General features: G+C 33.6%; 1 protein-coding gene across 4 annotated transcripts in view; it reads left to right on the forward strand.

Moving 5' to 3' along the window:
- The window catches only part of CNOT6L (CCR4-NOT transcription complex subunit 6 like), a 120,134-nt gene that overhangs the window by 70,765 nt on the left and 27,676 nt on the right, over positions 1-21,693 (forward strand). For all 4 annotated transcript variants that reach the window (XM_086704787.1, XM_086704788.1, XM_086704786.1 and 1 more), the window contains exons 5-8: positions 1,259-1,348; positions 12,256-12,324; positions 14,854-15,011; positions 17,307-17,461. In XM_086704787.1, the coding sequence (XP_086560913.1) occupies positions 1,259-1,348; positions 12,256-12,324; positions 14,854-15,011; positions 17,307-17,461 (472 nt within the window). The remainder of the gene's footprint in view (positions 1-1,258; positions 1,349-12,255; positions 12,325-14,853; positions 15,012-17,306; positions 17,462-21,693) is intronic.

A 21,693-nucleotide genomic window follows, 5' to 3' on the forward strand; every position in this document is an offset into this window, starting at 1 on the left:
TTTTATCCAGTCTTTATATTAAAAATCTGGTCGGTCTCCTGGAAGTAAAACTCAGAGAATGTTGGATATTCCTAAGATTGTGTTCCTTCTTGAGTTTTTAATTCTCTAGTTAATGTCTTCCAAGCCTCTGACAATTTGTCGATTATGATTTAACCTGTTTCAGCTATTACTAGTTCCATTTCTGGGCTTCTTTATCTGGAGTTTAGCTGCCACTAGGCTGTGATTCTCTGTATGTGCCTGTTTGTGTTTAGGGCAGCAGTTTGCCTTATGATCTTAACTGTGGGGACAGAGTGACAACTTCCAGCTTCTTTCTTTAGATGTTGAGCTAGAGACCCAAGTCCTATTCTCTGTTTCTAGAGCTCCAACTTAATATATGTTAAGATTTTTTATTTTTATTTTTTTAAAGTTTATTTACTTAATTTGAGAGAGAGCAGCAAGCATGACCAGGGAGAAGGTCAGAGAGAGAGAGAGAGAAAGAAGAGAATCCCAAGCAGGTTCTGAGCTGTCAGTGTGCAGCCTGGTGAAGGGCTCAATCTCACAAACCATGAGATCATGATCTGACTGGAAATCACAAGTTGGACACTCAACTGACTGAGATACCCACGCACCCCAAGATTTCTTATTCTAACTCACATATTTTTACTGTTTCGTATTTTATATCTTTCTCTTATTGATGCATTTTGGGTAGTTTCTTTGAATGTATTTTTTCTGTTCAACAATTTTATTTTTAGCTATAATCTACTGCCTAACTCATTGACCATGATTTTTTTGCTAGTACTTTGAGTATATGTACTAAACTACCCAAATATTTTAGTATGCACCTTGACTGATTCATTCATTCGAATGAATGAATGAATACATTCATTCGAATGAATACAGGACTATTTGTCTTTCAGTTAGAATATTGTCTTCAAAGATAAACAGAACTTATAAAGGTTAATTAATTGTGCTGATTTGTGATAGTACTTCAGAATTGACTAAGTTTAGTATATATGTTTACATATATAGGTGGTTTTGGCAAACAAATTGTAGGTAGCTAGTATAAACAGTGAAATCTGGAAAGAAATAACTTTTCTGAAATTTTTCTTTATGACTGTCTTAAAGTATTTCTTTAAATTCACATAATTTCTTAAAATTAATGTAACATTAAATACTGTAACATTCACTTTAGAAAATTAGTATTTTGTTTTTTTGCATACATTTGTCTGGTCCTAACAATTGCAAGTCTTACAGATTTTATTTTTGTATTCTGATTTAGGCAATCCTTTATCACAGGATATTCTCAATTTATACCAGGACCCAGATGGAACCCGAAAGCTACTGAACTTCATGCTTGACAATCTTGCAGGTAAGTCTTAATGACAAAATAGTGAACTCAACATGTATTACTGCTAGCTTATATGTCACATGTTGCTTAAGAGCATCTGACCTTTTTTTTTTTTTTATAACTTTTTACAATTTTGGAGTTATTATATTTCATGGTAGTGGGACAATCTTTTCATATACCGAGTACTTCCTATTTACCAAGCAATATGTTACGAGCTTTAGTTATATTATTTAATCTCTCTAAAGAACCTAGGAGGTAGGAATTTTTACTGGTTGCACAGATGCAAGTTCTGAGATTCAGAGAATAAAATGTGATTTTCCCAAATTACACAGCTGGTTAATGCTGGAGCTGTGAACACAAGATTCTCTTGATCACAGGTACATAGTTATTAATTGTAAGCAGATTACATGGATCCCACACACTGTACACATTTTTTTGTGAACAAAATTACTAGTTTGTTTCACTACACATTCGGGGAAATTTTGCAAGCAGGATTTTGATTAAGAACACCAAATGTATCTGACTAAAATAGTTGTATTCCAAATAGAAATTTTTTTAATATAAGAAGTCTATTAAGTATTTGACTTAAAACTTGTTTTTGCTTAAGCACTCAAAATATGAGTAAATGTATAGATGCTTGAATTCAGATATTTTTCTTGGAATAATGTCTTTCTAAAATACAGAATCGCAAACAGAGACATCTAGATTCCAGCATCAGGCCATCATCACAATATGTTGTCTATACTTTTTTTAATTATCTCCATCATAGAAGACACCTACGTAAAAATTTTTTAAAAATGGTGATATTTACAATAATGTAAAACCAAATTAATATCATCGCAAATATTTTTGGCTTATAAAAACTAAAGTCGATTGATGAGAGATAATAAACTTGAGAGGTTCTTTCAGTAACAAATTAAGACTAGCTAAAAGTTTAATTCAGCTGTATATATAGTATGTGTACACTAATTCCTTTTTGCTTTAAAAATACAGTTCTCCTTTGTCAATATAGATGTAGCCACTTGACCCAGTCATATGGCATGTGTTGGGGTTTGTGTGTATATAATTTTTTAGGAGGTCTTCAGTGCTTTAGATACGAGTCATTGTTGGCATATATGTTGCAGACATCTTCTCCCATGCTCTTGTTTGCCTTTCCACTTTCTTAATTTGTTTTTTGATGAACAGAAAACATTTTAACATAATTGAATTTATTGAGCTTTTCTATTATGGTATTGCTTTTGTGTCGTTTTTAAGAATTTTTCCCTACCCCAAGCTCAAGAATATATTTTCCTATATCTAAAAACTTCATTTTTTACTTGTAACATTTAGAGCTGTCATCTTCCTAGAATTGAAATTTGTATATCGTAGGAGTCTATATTCATAACTTTTCCATTTGACTTTGAGCCTTTTATGGGAAAGACTGTCCTTTCATTACTGTATTTTAGTGCCATCTTTGTGATAAATTGTCATTGTATGTATGGGTTTATTTCTGGGGTTTTGTATTCTCTATTTAATTCTGTCTTTATGATAATATATAACAGTGTCTTTAATTATGGTATTTTTATAAGATATCTTAAGATTCAGTAGAGTAAGCCTTCCATCTTGATTTGATTCTAAAGTCTAAGCTAGTTTTGCCCCCATCCTTCTTTACCCTGTATTTTCATTAAAATTATTAGAATTGGCTTTTCAGGTTTCTCCCCTCCCCCAAAATATAAGAATTTAGGTTGAGATTATACTGAATCTATAGATTGCTTTGGAAAAAATTGACCTGTTTACAACACTGGATCTTCTAATCTAGCAGTGTTGAATATTCTTTCATTTATTGTGCTTTCTCTAATTTCTCTTGATAGAGTTTTAGGTTTCTGTGTAGTATTCTTTACATTTCTTATTACATTTATTCTAGGTATTGAGTTTTTTGATGCTCTCATAAATGGTCTTTTTTTTTTTTTTTTTTTAACGTTTATTCATTTTTGAGACAGAGAGAGACAGAGCATGAATGGGGGAGGGTCAGAGAGAGGGAGACACAGAATCTGAAACAGGCTCCAGGCTCTGAGCTGTCAGCACAGAGCCCGACGCGGGGCTCAAACTCACGGACCGCGAGATCATGACCTGAGCCAAAGTTGGCCGCTTAACCAGCTGAGCCACCCAGGCGCCCCATAAATGGTCTTTTTGAAAATGAATCTCAGTAAGATGATTATTGCTCATTTATGGAATACAGTTGGGTTTTGTATATTTATTGGTATTCAGACACCTTGCTAAACACTTGAAAGTGCCTTTGATAAATACATATTCAGCCATTTCACTAAAATCTTTTTAATCCTAAGGTATTTTTATTGTAATTCTACAATTGTGTCATTGCACATAACAACACTTTCATTACTCTCTAATTCTTATCTTTTATTTCTTTTTCTTGCCTTATTGTACTTGCTAAATCTTTAGTAGGTGCTAACAGTAGTGATAATTTGTCTAATTTCAAAATTTATTAGCTTTTTGAAATTATGATTAAGTATGGCATTCACTGTAGTTTTTATATATATATCAGATTAAGGAAGTTCTATTCCTATTTAGAGTTTTTCATTTTTTAATATGAACAAATGTTAAATACTATCAAATGCTTTTTTTTCTTAAGATGAGAATATGTTTTCTGGCCTTTATGCTGTTAATTTGGTAAATGCATTGATTTTAATGCTATACCACCTTTGTATTAAATTCAAGTAGGTTGCAGTATAGTATTATCCTTTTTATATATCCCTTTATTCAGTTAGCTAATATTTTACCTAGGATTTTTTGCATGTAAGTTTAAGTGAGATCGATCAATAATTTTCCTTTCTTCAATATTCTTGTCAGGTTTTAGTATAAAGATTATACAGGCATCACAAAATTTATTTTCTGTTAATTGGAAGAGAATATTTATGATTGGTGTTTCTTAAATGTATGGTAGAATACATCAGAGTCTGGGGTTTCTTTGTAGGAAGTTTTCAATTGCTGATTTAGTTTCTTTAATAACTATAGTACTGTTCTGATATTCCATTTATCAGTTTCTGAAAGTTGTATTTTTTGGTAATTTTCCCATTTTATCTAAATCTTAATTTTTTAAAAAAATCTTCAAATTTATTTACATGAAGTTCAGAATATCTTTTAATGTTTATTTGATAGTGTTGTCTCTTTTTCATATTCCAGATATTAGTTATTTGTGTTGCTTTTATTTACTTCATGCATAGTCTTGCCTGCAGGTATTTAGCAATATTTCTTTGGGGGAAAAAAAAAGAGCCAATTTTTAGTTTTAGTAATACTCTTTTATTATTTTTTTTTAACATCAGTGATTAAAAATTTTTTTTTAATGTTTATTTTCGGGAGAGGGAGAGAGAGAGAGAGAGACAGGGAGATGGGAAGAGAGAGACAGAGACAGAGAGAGAGAGAGAGAGAGAAAGAGAGAATGAGCCAACGAGCGAGCAGGGGAGGGGCAGAGCCAGAGGGAGACAGAATCCAAAGCAGGCTCCAGGTTCTGAGCTGTCAGCACAGAGCCCAGTGCAGGGCTCCAACTTGACCTGAGCCAAAGTTGGATACTTGATGAGCCATCCAGGCGCCCCTGATATCAGTGTTTTTTTAAATCTTTATTCCTTGGACTTTCATCTACTGTTATTTTTTCTAACCTTTTAACATCTAAATCATTAACTTTTATACTTTGTTTTTTTCCCAAAGTATTTATTTATAAATCTCTCTTTAAATCTGGCTGTTAGCTGCATTCTTCAGGTTTCAATTTGTATTGATTTTTTATCATTCAGTTCCGTATATTATCTAATAGCTCTCATCATTGTTTCTTAGATTAATCACTTAGAAATTTCCTTATTTCTAGGAGATGTTTTATTTGTCATTGGTTCCTACCTTAATTCCATTGTGGTCAGAGAGTAATTTATTTAAAAAAATTTAAAGATTTTATTTATTAGGCAGCATATGCTTAATTTTTCTAAGTGTTATGTATGCACTTAAACAGAATGTACGTTCTGTACTTATTTGGTGCTGCATTCTATATATATTAGTTTAAGTTTATTAATTGCCTGAATATGTCATACTTGATAATTACTGATTTTTATTCATTAGTGACAGCTGTGTTAAGATCTCCCGTTTTGATTATAGATTTGTTTATTTTTTATGTCTCTTGCAGGGATCGAAAGGATTGATTCTTTTATCATGTAATGGCCTTCTTTGTTCCTAGTATTTATTTTTTTTTTTTTTTAACTTTTTTTTTTTTTTTAACGTTTATTTATTTTTGAGACAGAGAGAGAGCATGAACAGGGGAGGGGCAGAGAGAGAGGGAGACACAGAATCTGAAACAGGCTCCAGACTCTGAGCTGTCAGCACAGAGCCTGACGCGGGGCTCGAACTCACAGACTGTGAGATTATGACCTGAGCCGAAGTCGGATGCTTAACCGACCAAGCCACCCAGGCACCCCTGTTCCTAGTAGTTCTTATTAATTACATATAGTGAGGGTTTATTTTCATATATCTTATCTTTTTGGTTATTTGTAATGTTTACCAGCTCATTATGTACTTCTCATTACTTTATTAATATAGCTATATGAAAATAGCTATGCAAATTCTTTTTGGTTAAAATTTGCACAATATCTTTTTCTCTTATGTTTAATGTTCTGTTTCCTTATATCTTAGTAATTCTGTCTTATTTTGGGTTAATTTTTTTTCTTATTTTTGAAGTGAAAACGTAGATTTTTTATTTTAAATCCTTTCTATTTATAAATCCAAGTATGTAGCATTATGTATTTCCCTCTCAGAACTACTTTAGCTGCACCCCGCAAATTTTGATATGTTGTATTTTCGTTTTCATTCTGTTTAATGTGTTTTTTTTAATTTCCTTTGAGACTTCCTCTTTCATTCATGGGTTATTTAGAATGTGTTGTTAAATTTTCTGTTCTTTTTGTTACTCTTCTTTGATTCCAGTTTGGGACCAGTTGGAAAACATATTCTGCATTATTTCAGTTCTTTTAAGTTTATTGGTGTTTGTTTCATTGTCTTGGCTAATGTTACATGGGTGCTTGAAAAAGCAAATATTCTGTAGTTGTTGGTGCATTGTTCTATAAATGTAAACTATGTTAGTTGGTGGTGATGTTCCACTCTTCTATATCTTTTCTAAATTTTCTATCTAGTATTCTTATTATCAAATACTGACATTATAGTGTTGAACTCCCCAACTGTAATTGTAGAGATGTGTGTTTCTACTTTCAGCCCTGGCAGTATTTGCTATATGTATTTGAAGGTACATTGTTTGGTGTATACATATTTAGAATTACTACATAGTCTTGCTGAATTGAACCTTTTATTATTAAGTAACAACCTTCTTTTTCTAATATTTTCTTTGCTCTTAAGTCTGTGTGTCCGATGTAAACGTAACCACCTACTTTTTTTGTTGTTGTTTCTTCCTAGCATGGTGTTTCTTTTTCCATTGTCTTTCAACTTTACTACGTTGTTGTATTTGACATAAGTTTCTTATAGACAACATATAGTTGAGTCATGTGTCTGCACCACAAGAGTCTGCTGTTTTAATTTGTATATTTAGATCATTGCATTTTAAATAATTAGCAATAGAGGTCCCTGGGTGACTCAGTCCCTTAAGCATCTGGCTCTTAATCTTGATTTAGGTCATGATCTTGCATTTCCTGAGATTGAGCCCCCAGTCATGAGGCTCTGCACTGATAGCATGCAGCTTATTGGGATTCTCTCTCTCCCTTCCTCTCTCTGTACCTTCCTGTGCACGTTCTCTCTCTCTCTTTCTCAAAATAAATAAACTTAAAAAAAAATTATTGATATGTAGCATTTAATTGTGCCATTTTTAAAAATTGTTTTCTGTTTCCTGTATGTACTTCCTTTGTTTATCTTTTCTTGGTTTCCTGTGGGTTACTTAAATATTTTTTAGGATTCTCCCTTGTTTTATTTGTGCTATTTTTGAGTATATTGTCTTCTATAATTTTCTTAATGTTTGCTCTAGAATCACAGTATACATAGTGTAGTCAACTGATAAAGGTATTTTATCACTTTAAGTGCATTATCGATGCCTTCCACTTGTGTGCCTCACACTCCCCACTTTTATTAAAATATGTATTTTTTTTCTTCTACCTGCACAGAGTATCACACAGATGTTATGATTTTTGCTTCAGCCATCAGCTATGACTTAAGAAGCTCATGTGGAGAAACATAATCCATTATGTTTACCCCTGATTTTACTCATTGCTTGTTCTTTCCTTTTTGATGTTCTGGGTCTTCTGTTACCATTTCCTTTCTGTTTAGAGAACTTCCATTACCCATTTTTTAAGGGCAGTTCTGTTAGCAACAAAGTCTCTTGGTTTTTCTTTTATAACATCTTTATTTCCCCTTGATTTCTGAAGGGTGGTTTTGCTGGATACGGAATTTGTGGCTTGACCGTTCTTTCTTTCAGCACTTGAAAATGTGCCACTTCCTCTGACTACCGTGGTTTCAGAAAAGAAACCCATTGTTCCGATAGGTAATGTGTCCTTTCTCTTTGATGTTTTTGAGATTTTTTTTTTTTTCTGTCTTTAGTTTTCAGTCTATGATATGTCTTGGTGTGAATTTCTTTGGGTTTATTCTACTAGAAGTTTGCTCACCTTCTTGAATTTGTAGGTTTATGTCATTTACTAAATTTGAGACATTTTCACCATTGTCTCTTAGAATACTTTTAAGCCTATGTTGTTTCTCTTTTCTTCTTGACTCTGATGATGTGAATTTTAGAGGTTTTGTCTCTCAAGCTCTGTTCATTGTTTTCCCACAGTTTATTTTCCTTTAATTGTTCAGATGGAAGAAATCTCAAATTATTAATTTTCTTGGTTTTTTTATTTTTCTTGCCCTTTCAGTGAGTTTTGTTATTTTTTATTATATTTTTAAGTTCAGTAATTTCATTTTGGTCATTTTTTAAAAAGTTGAACTTCTTTGGACTTTTTATTTTTTCATTTGTTTCAACAGAATTTGTAATTACTTCTTGAAGCAGCTTTATGATAGCTGCTCTAAAATCTCTGTCAGATAATTTCAGCATCTAAATCATCTCTGTGTTGATCTCTGATGGTAGTCTTTTCTGCCTTAATTTGTGATAATCCTGGTCTTTGGTGTGACCAGTGATTTTCAGTTGTACTCTGGTTATCTTGAATGTTATGTTTGGAGACTCTTGAAGCTTTTATTATTAAAAAAAATTTTTTTTTGATGTTATTTTTTGAGAGAAGGAGACAGCAAGGGAGCAAGGGAGGGGCAGAGAGAGAGAGAGACAGAGACAGAGAGAGGAAGGGAGGGAGAGAGACAGAATCCTAAGCAGGCTCCAGGCTCTGAACTGTCAGCACACAGCCTAATGAGGGGCTTGAACTCACTGACTGCCAGATCATGACCCGAGCCGAAGCTGTTCGCTTAACCAGATGAGTCACCCAGGTGCTCTTTGTCCTTTTAAAATCAAATGTCAATTTTAACAGGCAGTTGCCCAGTTTAGGTTTAGCATATGGGTTCTGTTAGCCCTTCCAGGCTCAGCTGACACCCTCAGTGTGGGCAAACTAGGCCTATTGCTGCTGGTCCCTGGAGGGGTGGGATGTGTTGGCTCTCTTGGGCTCTGGTAGAGAGATTGCCATGAGCACTTTGAATTACCACCGCCACTGAGTGTGAGTTTCTCATGTAATACTTGTTGCATTTCTCCTTTTTGGCTTCACTGGCCAGAGGAATCAGGATTTTTTTGCTGCCCTTACCCAGCTGTCTACCACCCATTGTGGCATGTATGGGAGATAAAAATGGGAGGATTACTGTTTTATCACATTTTAAGTATAATTCTGAGAGATTACTATGTTAACTCCTGTCTCTTGTATTCATGAGGACACTTATCTTCCATATTGATCTAAATTCTGGTACTGTTATATCTATTAAACAGTGTTGTTGTTTTTTTTTGATAGTAGCCCATATAATTATATTTCTGTTCTTTGTCATGTCACTGACATTGCAGTTTCATCTTAGAAATTAATTTTAAGTATATGTCCATATGAGTATATCATTCTCCTTGTAAGAAATGTTAAAAATTCCTATTAAGACTAGAATGTTTTTTGACCATTACCTTTAATTCCATGTTCCCTCCATGTAAGTAAACACACTTGTAAATTGGGTGTGTATTTGTGTAGATATTTTTCTAGACATTGATATGTAAAAATTACACCAGTAGAAATGTCATGGTATTACTTTTCATGTGTGTTTTTAAAATGTTTTTTAATAAAACATTTTATCATTGCATATTTTCTAATTGTTTTCATTCAGTTTTTCTTATATATTTTTCTATTTTAGCACACATGTATCTATCCCTTTTTTCTTAAACTATACCATAGATTTCTCTAAAATGAATATTAGCCATTTACCCATGTTTTTGCTGCTATAAACAGCAATGTAATGAGTATCTATTTGAATGCTTTCTTAAAAATTTTTTAAATGTTTATTTATTTTTGAGAGACAGAGAGAGACAGCATGAGTGGGGGAGAGGCAGAGAGAGAGGGAGACACAGAACATGAAGCAGGCTCCAGGCTCTGAGCTGTCAGCACAGAGCCTGATGCGGGGCTCGAACTCACGAGCCCTGAGATCATGACCTGAGCCAAAGTCAGATGCTCAACCGACTGAGCCCCCCAGATGCCCCTAATGCTTTTGTTTTTTTTAACTTGTTTTATTTTTTATTTTTTTAAATTTACATCCAAATTAGTTAGCTTATAGTGCAACAATGATTTCAGGAGTAGATTCCTTAGTGCCCCTTACCCATTTAGCCCATCGCCCCTCCCACAACCCCTCCAGTAACCCTCAGTTTGTTCTCCATATTTATGAGTCTCTTCTGTTTTGTCCCCCTCCCTGTTTTTATATTATTTTCATTTCCCTTCTCTTATGTTCATCTGTTTTGTCTCTTAAAGTCCTTATGTGAGTGAAGTTATATGATTTTTGTCTTTCTCTGACTAATTTCACTTAGCATAATACCCTCCAGTTCCATCCACATAGTGCAAATGGCAAGATTTCATTCTTTTTGATTGCTGAGTAATACTTCATTGTATATATTATACCACATCTTCTTTATCCATTCATCCATCGATGGACATTTGGGCTCTTTCCATATTTTGGCTATTGTTGATAATGCTGCTATAATCATTGGGGTGCATGTGTCCCTTTGAAACAGCACACCTGTATCCCGTGGATAAATGCCTAGTAGTGCAATTGCTGGGTCGTAGGGTAGTTCTATTTTTAGTTTTTTGAGGAACCTCCATACTGTTTTCCAGAGTGCCTGCACCCCTTGCATTCCCATGAATGCTTCTTTAGCAGATAGGGCTGAATCCAAGAAATAGCATTGCTGGGTCATAGGGGATATGGATGTTTAAAATTTTAAAAGATGTCCTCCCAGATAGCCCTACCAATTTATATTCTTACCAGCCACATATGCAAGTATTCATTTCTTATCACCATCACCAACTCTGGATATATTAAAAAAATTTTTTTTGTCAACCTGGATAAAAACATGCTGTCTCATCTTTTTCCTGATTACTGGTGAGATATAGTGTCTTTTCATGTTTTTGACTCTTTGGATGTTGTTGGTGAATACTATGTATTTTACTTATACTGATACACTATGATACATTAATTAAAATAGATTAGTAATGTTTTGGGAAGCACCAAAATGTCAACATCACCATACATGTTTTATTTTGAGGATTCTTTGATTTCTCAATTTTTAACCATTTGCTGATAAGGAACCCCAACAACTAGAAAGTTCCTTGTTTACACTGCACTGTATTTATATATCGGGCTTTCCATTTTTTACATAGTTGCCATGATTGTGGCATGGCACTCCTGGCAGGCATGATTGTTTTCCAGGATTCAGTATGTTGATCCAGCTGCCTGGTTTGTTTGCCATCTTATGATAAGCTTCATTTCTTTCCTGGCAAGATATGGAATATGCAAACTAATGTTTGTTCCACTCTGTGAAAAGTATGGAAGCTAAAGCAGGCATCGTTTAGGTAGATGTTGGAATACCAAAATGCTCAGTAAGGTGAAACTTTAAAAAAACTTTTTATAGATGTTTATTTATTTTTGAGAGAGATAGACACAGAGGCAGGGAGAGAGACAGAGCATGAGTGGGGGAAGGACAGAGAGAGAGGGAGACACAGAATCCCAAGCAGGCTCCAGGCTCCGAGCTGTCACTACAGAGCCCGACCCAGGGCTTGAACGCACGAACCGTGAGGTCATGACCTGAGCTGAAGTTAAACACTTAACCAACTGAGCCGTCCAGGCACCCCTTTAAAGTGAAACTTTCAAGATCTTAGATATTCTGGGCAAAATTACTGTGGCTGGATGAAGATAAGAGTGTTTTGTTTTAAAGGAACATATTTCTCAGCCACTAAATACCCTGGGAAATCCACAAACTTGAATCCAATTATCCTGTAATTGTGAATGTTCTTAAAAGGAAGAAGTAAAAGCGGTAGTTAAATCTTGGTGAATTTTCTCTCATCTGGTACTTGGGTAGCTTTTAGTTCCATGGTATTGATAATCATATCTGAGTAATTAATGTTTAACCAATGCCTTCCTTTTTTCTCTATAATGTAGTTCTAATCTCTTGCTTTGCATGGATGTTCTAAAAGCGAAAGTTTAAAATCAAGAAATGAAGGCTGTGTAAGTGGAAATGCCAATTAGGAGTTTCCTAATGTTCTTTTCACATTTTCATTTGTGTATTTTCTTCATAGGTCTCCTTAAACTTCTTTTGGCTTCTTTATATTTCAGTATTAGAATTTTAAGTCAGTTTGTGGGGCATTAAAACTGAAGAGACAACAGAAGTTGATTTGACATTTTTAAGTAAATACTACTGATTTTAGAAGACATGAAATTAATATTTAAAATTTTTTTCCCTTCAGTTCATCCAGAGCAGCTTCCTCCGAGGCCATGGATTACATTAAAAGAACGAGACCAAATTCTGCCATCAGGTAATTTTTTTTATTCTTCCTTGTAATAAAGCCTTCCAATTGAGTAAATAAATAAATAAGTAAATCAGGCCTTCCAAATGACATCTTCACACAGGGTATTGGATAACTTAAAAAAAAAAATGAATTTTCCTCTGAAATTTTAAACTGCTTCAGTACTTTATCTTTCTTGAGTGGGTAGAGTGGCAGCACTTGGGAGAAAATAATTTAGACTGAGTTTATACTTGCTATATCGGAAACAAAATATGATACCAGGCCAGTGGTGTAGTGATGGTAGAAGGTAAGTATTTGAGCAATTCAAGGATATGGTTTAGCATTTTTCGAACTGCAGTATTGTAGAAAATATAAATTTTTTATGTCTTTGTAGAGACCAATAATGATTTGACATCATTTATAGTGGTTCTTACTGCTTATTAGACATTTTATAATTGGGAATTATACTTACAATAAGTTATGAATTATTATTTACCCAAATGCCTTCTTTTTAACCATAAGAGTATACCTAATTTTTCATTATATCTAATTTCATTTTTTAAATTAACAAATGAAAACTTTATTGTTTTAATACCAAGGTTGAACCAATCACTGAATACCAACACTTTAATAATTTTTTAAGGCTAAACCAGGGAACTTATTGTGTACTTTTTAAGGCCTTCTGTTTATGTTGTGTGTTCTTTTTTAAAGTCAAAAGTATTTAGAAAAAATTATATGCTTTGGTATTGAGAAACATCTTCATGGTTCTGTTTGCATTTTAGTAACACTGAGAAATAGCAGATCTACAGTACATTTCTGTGTCTTCCAGAGTGCCTCTTTAAAATTTTAAAATCTTTCTGTGCCTCTTCAAAAGTGCAGAGGCAGTAATTTTAAAACTACCACACTCTAGAGCCACAGTGTCAGCCTATTCTAGGAGCCACTGTATCAGGTGTTATCACGAGTAACACTTCTATTAACAGGATACACATAGATGATCTGAGTAAAAGGAAAACTTTAGGTTTTCTACAGACCCTTAACTTAGGTGGATTTATTTTGTTTAGCCTTCCTTAATGCATAATTAATTGTTCCCTTTATGATACTAAAAACACCATTTTTCTGGTTCTTCAAAGTAATCCCTTTTTGAGTATGAGTGAACATAATCTTGAAGTGAAGCTTTCCTACTACTGCATACCTAGTTTTCCATTAAGAAAAAGAACAACAGAAACATGTTTTTTGTCAGTTACTGAATTTTAAAAGTAATGCATTCTTGGGTTTTCCTTATTAAAAAATGAGTATGAATTTTTCTTGGGATGTATTGTATTTTTCTGAGTAGAATCTGAGTGCTAAAATATGCCTTTTACTTCTGGTGAGTAGGGAGATGTGCATAACAACTTCTGACAGTTAAGGGTGATTTATAGGCACAAAACTATAATGATAGTTTTGGAAGAATGAGTCCCAGATAGTTAAAAAGGTAACAGTGTACAAAATGGCCACCAGTCAGATGCCCAGGGGTCCATTGAACTAAGTTTCTCTTAATCCTTTTCTCATCATCTGAATCTTTACCAGCTTCAGTCAAGTAGTATTACTCATTAATTGGATTCCTCATCTTTTATTTAAGTGTGTCATTCTCAAGAATATGGACTTCCCATTATAATCACCTGGGATGCTTTTTAAAAATATGAATATCCAGACCCTATTATACTAACTTAGTCTTGAGTAGGATCTTGGGTACGAACACTTTTCAAAGAAAACGCTGGACAAAGTGATTCTAATGGACTGCCTGGATAGAGAATTACTGATAAAAATCAGGGCTTTTCATACTAATGTATATATGAATCATCTGGGGATTTTGTCAGCTTATAGGTTCTTACCTAGTAGGGTCTTTGTGGTACCAAAGATTCTGCGTTTTTGAGTTCCTAGGTGATGACTGATACTCTTGCTCCTCAGAACACATTTTTGAGTAGCAAGGATTTAAACCTTCATCTCCTATTAGTTTGCTCACAGTCCTTTTATATATAGTTCAAGGGCATTTTAAATTGAAAATTCAATTTCGGAAATGAACGTATGATTTGTCAGAAAGGATTCTCACAACTAAACTTTGTCCATATATTTCTGGCTTAGAGCAATATGAATAGTAAGAGGCCCCCAAACATATTAAATAATGGGTATTTTGTTAATAAAAATTAATGAAGTTAGAGCCTTTTAATGAACAGAACTAAAATTTACTTTTGTTCTACTTGTGCAGAGCTTTGCTCAAAAAATGTCAAAAAATTAGCATTCTGATTTAGAATTTGAATTTTTATTAAAATACATTTCCTAAAAATCTAAAATATGAACTATACGTCTAATTCTAGTAAAAGCTCTTTGATGTGATGGACTGCAATGAAGTTTTAGTAGGTCCAGTGTAACAGAATTTTGCCCAGGGCATCTCACAGTGCTGCCATTGGGGCAGGTTTGTGTGCCATGTGTGCTTGTGCAGGGACGCATATGACACCTCTCTGGAAAAAGTTGCCTAATTTTCTCCCTTTTCTCTTTTGTTTTTTTCCTCCCACTTCTTAGCATCATTCACGGTTATGTGTTACAATGTGTTATGTGATAAATACGCCACCCGGCAGCTATATGGCTATTGCCCGTCCTGGGCATTAAACTGGGAATACAGGAAAAAGGGAATTATGGAAGAAATTGTTAACTGTGATGCAGATATCATTAGTCTTCAGGTAATACTATAGAAATTAAATTTTCTGGGGGCACCTGGGTGGCTCAGTCGGTGAAACGTGTGGCTCGTGATCTTGGGGTTGTGAGTTGGAGCCCCACGTTGGGTGTAGAAAAAAGAAAATAATGAAATAATAAAATAAAAAAAAATGTTCTTAAAAGATTGAAACTTAAAGGTGAACTTAATCTTATTTCTGGGAGAGAGCCTGTGTTCAAAACAAAACTCAAATTATTTTCTCTTCTCTTAAAAAAAAAAAAAGGATAATTTTAATAAGCACATAAGACATTTCCACAGAGGAACTGTTTTGCTAAAGGCCAGTCATCCACTTAAATGCATTTACTTTTAAGCGAAAATTGCATCCATTATTCATGTTAATAGTTCATCTTATGAACACATCACTGGTATTGCTGAAAGAGAAAACTGCAGAAGGTTGTGTCTTTTTAGACACAGATTCTGATGGAATCTGTAAAAAAAAAAAAAATTGTCCACTGTTCCTTAATGACAAATATTATAAACATTAAAAAATATTGTGCTGTAAATAATGCATTTTTGTCTTATTTTAAAAACCTTCTCTGAGATTTACACTTTTCTGTTTTATAACATTTTATTATGATGAATTTAATTGAAGAAACACCTTTCTGTTGAGATGTGTTTTATCACTTCTTTTCAACAGTCAGCTAATGAATAGCCAAGGTTTATAGGTAGTGTTTAGTAATTTTTTCTTAGCAACTTTCGAAAGAATATTAAATGTTTATGAAGTATTTAAAAATTGTAAGTGTTATAATTTCATGGCTACTTTTCAGCGTAGCCTGAGAAGAAAGGTATTACTTTTTAAATACTTGTTTTTTTTTTAAAATTTTTTTTTTTTTCAATGTTTATTTATTTTTGGGACAGAGAGAGACAGAGCATGAACGGGGGAGGGTCAGAGAGAGAGGGAGACACAGAATCGGAAACAGGCTCCAGGCTCTGAGCCATCAGCCCAGAGCCCGACGCGGGGCTCGAACTCACAGACCGCGAGATCGTGACCTGGCTGAAGTCGGACGCTTAACCGACTGCGCCACCCAGGCGCCCCCTTGTTTTTTTTTTTAAACTAGAATAGCTTGATAATTTATCTTTATGTTGTTTATGGTTTATATGACTTCCTGGGAAATAATAAAAATCTTCAAAAATTAAGTTTTCTTGTAAACACTGAAAACTGACATAGAATTGGGGAAGGAAGCAATAGACAAAGTTGGCTTTGTTGTGGTTACTTAATTGTCCTCTTTTTATTTAGTATTTATAGTAATAATAGCCTCACATTCCTCTAAGTATAGTTTGAAAAATAAAAACATCATAATTTTAAAAAGTATTTTTATATTGTAATAATAATTCCATAGTCTAAAATCTTTATCCTAGAGAAATTGAATATTTTGAAAAAATAAATAGAATGATGGGAGAAAACACCTAATCTCATAATCCAGAAATCGTTGCTGTGTTAAAACTTATGAAGTGTTTGTTGTACACAGATATTAAATTTGCTTTCCTATTTATTTACAGATATATTTTCAAAAATAAAGTTGAGATCATGCTATTGTATTTAATGCACTTTCCATGGTAATAAAATTCTTCAAAACCAATTCATTATATGAGTATACATTTATTGAGTAAGCATTTGTTCTGCTGTTGAACATTTAGGCTATTTGTAAGTTTTTATTATAAAGTCATGTTATAAGCATTATAGATAAATCATTGTGTTCACATATTATTTAATTTGGAAAGATTTGTTAAAAATATTTTATGGGTCAAAGAATAAAATTGTCTAGCTTTATATAATATTGGATTAGCAGAGACAATTGGGTGATTGGTATTCAGTTACCTAAAAATTCCTTAAAGTAGAGCTTTTTGTTGATAGATCTTAATCTTCTCACTTCTAAGTATCATTCCTTTCTACCACAGTTGAGAAAGATAAAATTACCTCTCTATATAAAATTTACTATTCCCTCCTGCTTAATTTATAATATGCCCCGTTTTGCCAGATTTGAGGAATTAAAATATAGTAGAATGAACTCTAAATTGGGACTAAAGAGACTTGGAACCAACTAGCTGTGTGAACAAGAGAATCATGCAAGCATTTCGAGTGCTTTCAGGTTTAAAAGCTGCCATTGTCAAATGGCTCCTGCCAGCTGTAAGGGAAGATAGATAATATTTGTTATGTGAATTATGCTAACTTAGTCACATCTCACTCATAATGCTAAACATTTTTATATCTTGATTAGAGTTTTCCTCTGTCATGTCGATGACAACTTTTCTTTCACCTCAGGAAGTGGAAACAGAGCAATACTTCACTCTCTTTCTGCCAGCATTGAAGGAGCGTGGATATGATGGGTTTTTTTCTCCAAAGTCACGTGCCAAAATCATGTCTGAGCAGGAGAGAAAGCATGTGGACGGTTGTGCAATATTCTTCAAAACAGAAAAGTGAGTTAAGGAAACAAATAATAATAGTATATACTTTAATTATCACAATTTGAAATTGTCTTTGATTTAACCCTATAAAATGAACAAAAAGCTAGAAAGCAAGTGATGTAAAAATTAAAGCTGTTACATTTCTTAGGCTGTGTCTTGGAAATAAGAGTCTTTATTGTATTATTCTTTATTTTTTATTACCAAATTACACTAAAAATTTTGAGAGTTATGCTTGAATATGGGGTTATCATGTTTCTAAATATATTTTTATGAAGTAGTTTTCATGTAAATAAAAGGTAGTGTAGTGCCTTTTAAGATTTGAAATGAGTGATGTGATTTTCTTTCTGTGATTTTTGTTTTGACAGTTGGCTTTCTCAGAATCATTAGTTTTATTAACCTTTTTCATCTTTCCCAGTTAACATTTCGTGTATTTAATCATTTACTAAATGTTTACTGAATATTTGCTTTGTGACAAGTGCTGTGCTAGTCAAATTAGGCACAAAGATAGACATGACATAGTTCCTAATGTCACTCAGAGCTCTAGTAGGAAAAGTAATCATATAAGAAAATAAAAATAAGATATATATACAATAGAGATCTGCATAGGTAGGTAAGAGAGGATGGAAGGGAGACAGCTTATTTAAGGATTGATTGAGATAGGACACAGTGGAAAGCAGTCATTATCAAACACACAGAAAACATGATTTGTGTTTTTTCAGAGCTGTTAATGTCATTGATTAAGTCAAAAGGTGAGAATGTTATGAATGTGCTTATTAAAATACATAAATGATCTTGTAGAAGCTTCTGGTTGTGAAGTTGTATGCATTAGATGTATGACACTGCATTCCCTACTTGAGGGTGCAGAGCCACAATCTGTCATCTTTTGAGTGCTGGCTGAGCGGCTCGATGGTTAGAGGCACATTCTTTAGTTATCATCTTAAGGAAAAGAGAAAAGCACATTTTTTGCCTCAGAAAGGCTGCTAATTTTAGAGTGGAAAATTGAAGGAATATCCAATAGAAGACTGAAATATGTAAAGTCTGATAGAGGTTGAATCCCTTGTTTAATAATTTGGGTTTGAGGGGCGCCTGGGTGGCGCAGTCGGTTAAGCGTCCGACTTCAGCCAGGTCACGATCTCGCGGTCCGTGAGTTCGAGCCCCGCGTCAGGCTCTGGGCTGATGGCTCGGAGCCTGGAGCCTGTTTCCGATTCTGTGTCTCCCTCTCTCTCTGCCCCTCCCCCGTTCATGCTCTGTCTCTCTCTGTCCCAAAAATAAATAAACGTTGAAAAAAAAAATTAAAAAAAAAAAAATTTGGGTTTGATACATTGGATAGGGAATCATCTACTTATAGGATAAGCATATAGATGTTTGTTACTATTTTCCAGTGTTGTCCCCCTTTTAATACCAGTTATAACAAAGCCAGTTACATGTTTTTATTGATACAGGCATACTTACTAGCATATTATGTTATTTTAAGTGAGTTAAGCGAATTTGAAGATACTTGCCTACTTTTTCTCATTTGTACCTACTTTCCTGTCTTTTCTATGAATTTTTGTTTTTTTTCTGTGAATTTTTAATATATCTCATTTTGGCTAATCATTAGTGCAGAGGCCTGCAGTATTTGACTGAGGTGAGAATATACTAAATTCTTCTAGTTGGCTGGTGATTTTTTTTTTAAAACAAATTATAGAATAACAATAGATATTACTTCAATAATAATGCTAGGCCTTTTACTTTATTTTCTTATTTAATTTTTTTTTTAAGTTTATTTATTTTGGGTGGGGGGCAGGGGTGGTTAGAAATGGAGACAGATGGAGAGAGAGAATCCCAAGCAGGATCCACGTTGCCAACTCAGAGACCGATGCTGGGCTCAGACTCAAGAACCATGAGATCATGACCTGAACTGAAATCAAGAGTCAGAGCCTTAACTAACTGAGCCACCCAGGCACCCTTCTCTTATTTACTTTTTAAAGCACCCCTCAGAACTAGGAGTAGAGCTATATCATCATTTTTATAGGTGAGGAAACCAAAGTACAGAGAGTAGCCTGGCTTGATAATCAAAGCTTTTAACCATGGTGCTAAACTGAATCTTTAGGTTGCTTGTTGAGCTTCCGGTATTACTTGTACCTCTTATACAGTTACCTTATTTGGAAAAATTGCCTTGAATTTGATGTTTGTTATCTGTGTTCATATACACATTTCCTTGAGACACCATAATTGAAAAAAGAATACTGATAATATTGAGATAAAACATCAGGTTCTTTTTCCATTTGCCATTGTTTCTTCTGGAAGGAAGATAATATAATTTTTATTATACCCTTCATAGTTTGAGAGGAAAATCTAAAATGCCTTGATAATTTACTAGAGGTAGTTAAGATTTGAACTAACAATTATAACTATTATCTAGGAAATGTTAAACAGTTAAGTATTTTAAAAATTGATGTTTGAATTATTAAAAATGCTGCAAATTAGTTAAGAGATGAACACATAGGGAATACTTAGGTGCAGCATTTGGTTTTCTTCCCTACTTCAACTCTTTTTGTCTGAATAGTAAGTAACATGGATTCAGTAACAGATGAATACTTTGAGTATAATACCTTATTATATTCTCTTCTGAGCAGTACCAAATACTGTTGATGTCAAATGAGCTAACTATCCAATGCCAAACTATCTGAAATTTAACACAAAGTATACTACCATGCTTTTATTCTATTCTTTCTTCAGATTGGAGAGATAGTACAGTGCTAAAAGAATTTTTAAGCCAGGTGGTTCTCCTATTTATGTAGCTATATAATCTTGAATGAGCCACTTGCCCTTTCTGGGCTTTTCTCCTTTGTATATATTTGTATATTGCCAGGTGAGATAATTTCTTTATATAGTTAACAAAACTTAAAAGTTAAATGGTAGTTGTAGGAAGAGTAGTTCCAAATCTCATTCTCAAAGTATCATTCTTCTAAAACCAGAGTATCTCATAATGTTTAACCTTCATAGATGACAGCTTATCTCTTCATGGGAAATGGTGGAAGGTAGGTAACAATAAATAGAAACTACAGTTACTGTTTTTTACAAAATACTGTAATAAAAATTTGTTAACCCATTTTGATGAAATTGTATTTTCTGAGAATTGTAATACAATAAAATAGTCCTTGTGTCATATTCATTGCAGTTTAATTTAATCATTGGGGCTTCAGAAGGCACTTCAAGATTTGGCAGGACCTTTTGGTCAACATTATGAATGTTTTTCAGGTAGTTAGATGCATGGGGATACCAGAAAAGAGAAATTTCGATTCATAAAAATGCCAAAAGTCAGCTTTTGGTTTGTCCTTTATCTCAGTAAATATTATCTTCAGCCCAAAGGATTTTATAAAACATATATACGTATATGTGTGTATTTTGTTGTGTGTGTATGGAAAGACTGTTAATATAGATAAGTTTTTAGACTCAGAAACTTAAATTTCCTTTTGCCATATTTTGTCCTCTAGCCTTAACAGTTAGTAGAAATGGGCTTGGAACCAGATACATAATTTGAAGAAATTGAAAATGCAGAAAAATGGAGATGAAACAAGATCCAGATAATGACTTACTTGCTGTTCTCGAAGTTAGCAGTTCTGATCTGAACAGTTTAGCTTTGTTTCACATCAGTGAGAAAGGGAAATATGAGAACAGCCATTTTAGAACAAGTGACCATTACTGTGAAGAGACAGTCTCTTCCAGTAGGATTTAGAACTAGGTTGTCATTGTGCTCAGTCCTTGCTGTATTGTCTGTGCTTTCTAACCTGCTTCCAGTCTCAGAGGTACCAGGTAAGGCCAAGTCTTCGCTTTTCCTTCCTATGTTAATACATTAGTTTTCTGCTTGAGAAGAGGGCACCCAGAGGTTATAGTTTCATTCCAAAATGACCAATCATGATAATTCTATCTCACTGGTTTCTCATATACTGATTTCCTCTGTCCTAGGTGGTGGTTGCCTTAGAATTTGTCTGTGTGATTTTAAAAAAACAGATTGTGATTTCTAGTTTATAATGTTAACTCTCTCATAAATTTAGTCTGGAACATAAAATTACTGCTTGGTGCCACAAATGCCACAATAGAGATAATATAATAACTGCTTCACCTAACTTGAGAGATTTCTTTCTTTCTTTCTTTCTTTCTTTCTTTCTTTCTTTCTTTCTTTCTTTCTTTCTTTCTTTCTTTCTTTCTTTCTTTCTTTCTTTTAAATGTTTATTTTTGAGAGAGAGACAGAGACAGAG

Source organism: Puma concolor, chromosome B1 (genome assembly GCF_028749965.1).
Source record: "Puma concolor isolate L17-30 chromosome B1, mPumCon1.1.hap2, whole genome shotgun sequence".
Classification (NCBI taxonomy): Eukaryota; Metazoa; Chordata; class Mammalia; order Carnivora; family Felidae; genus Puma; species Puma concolor.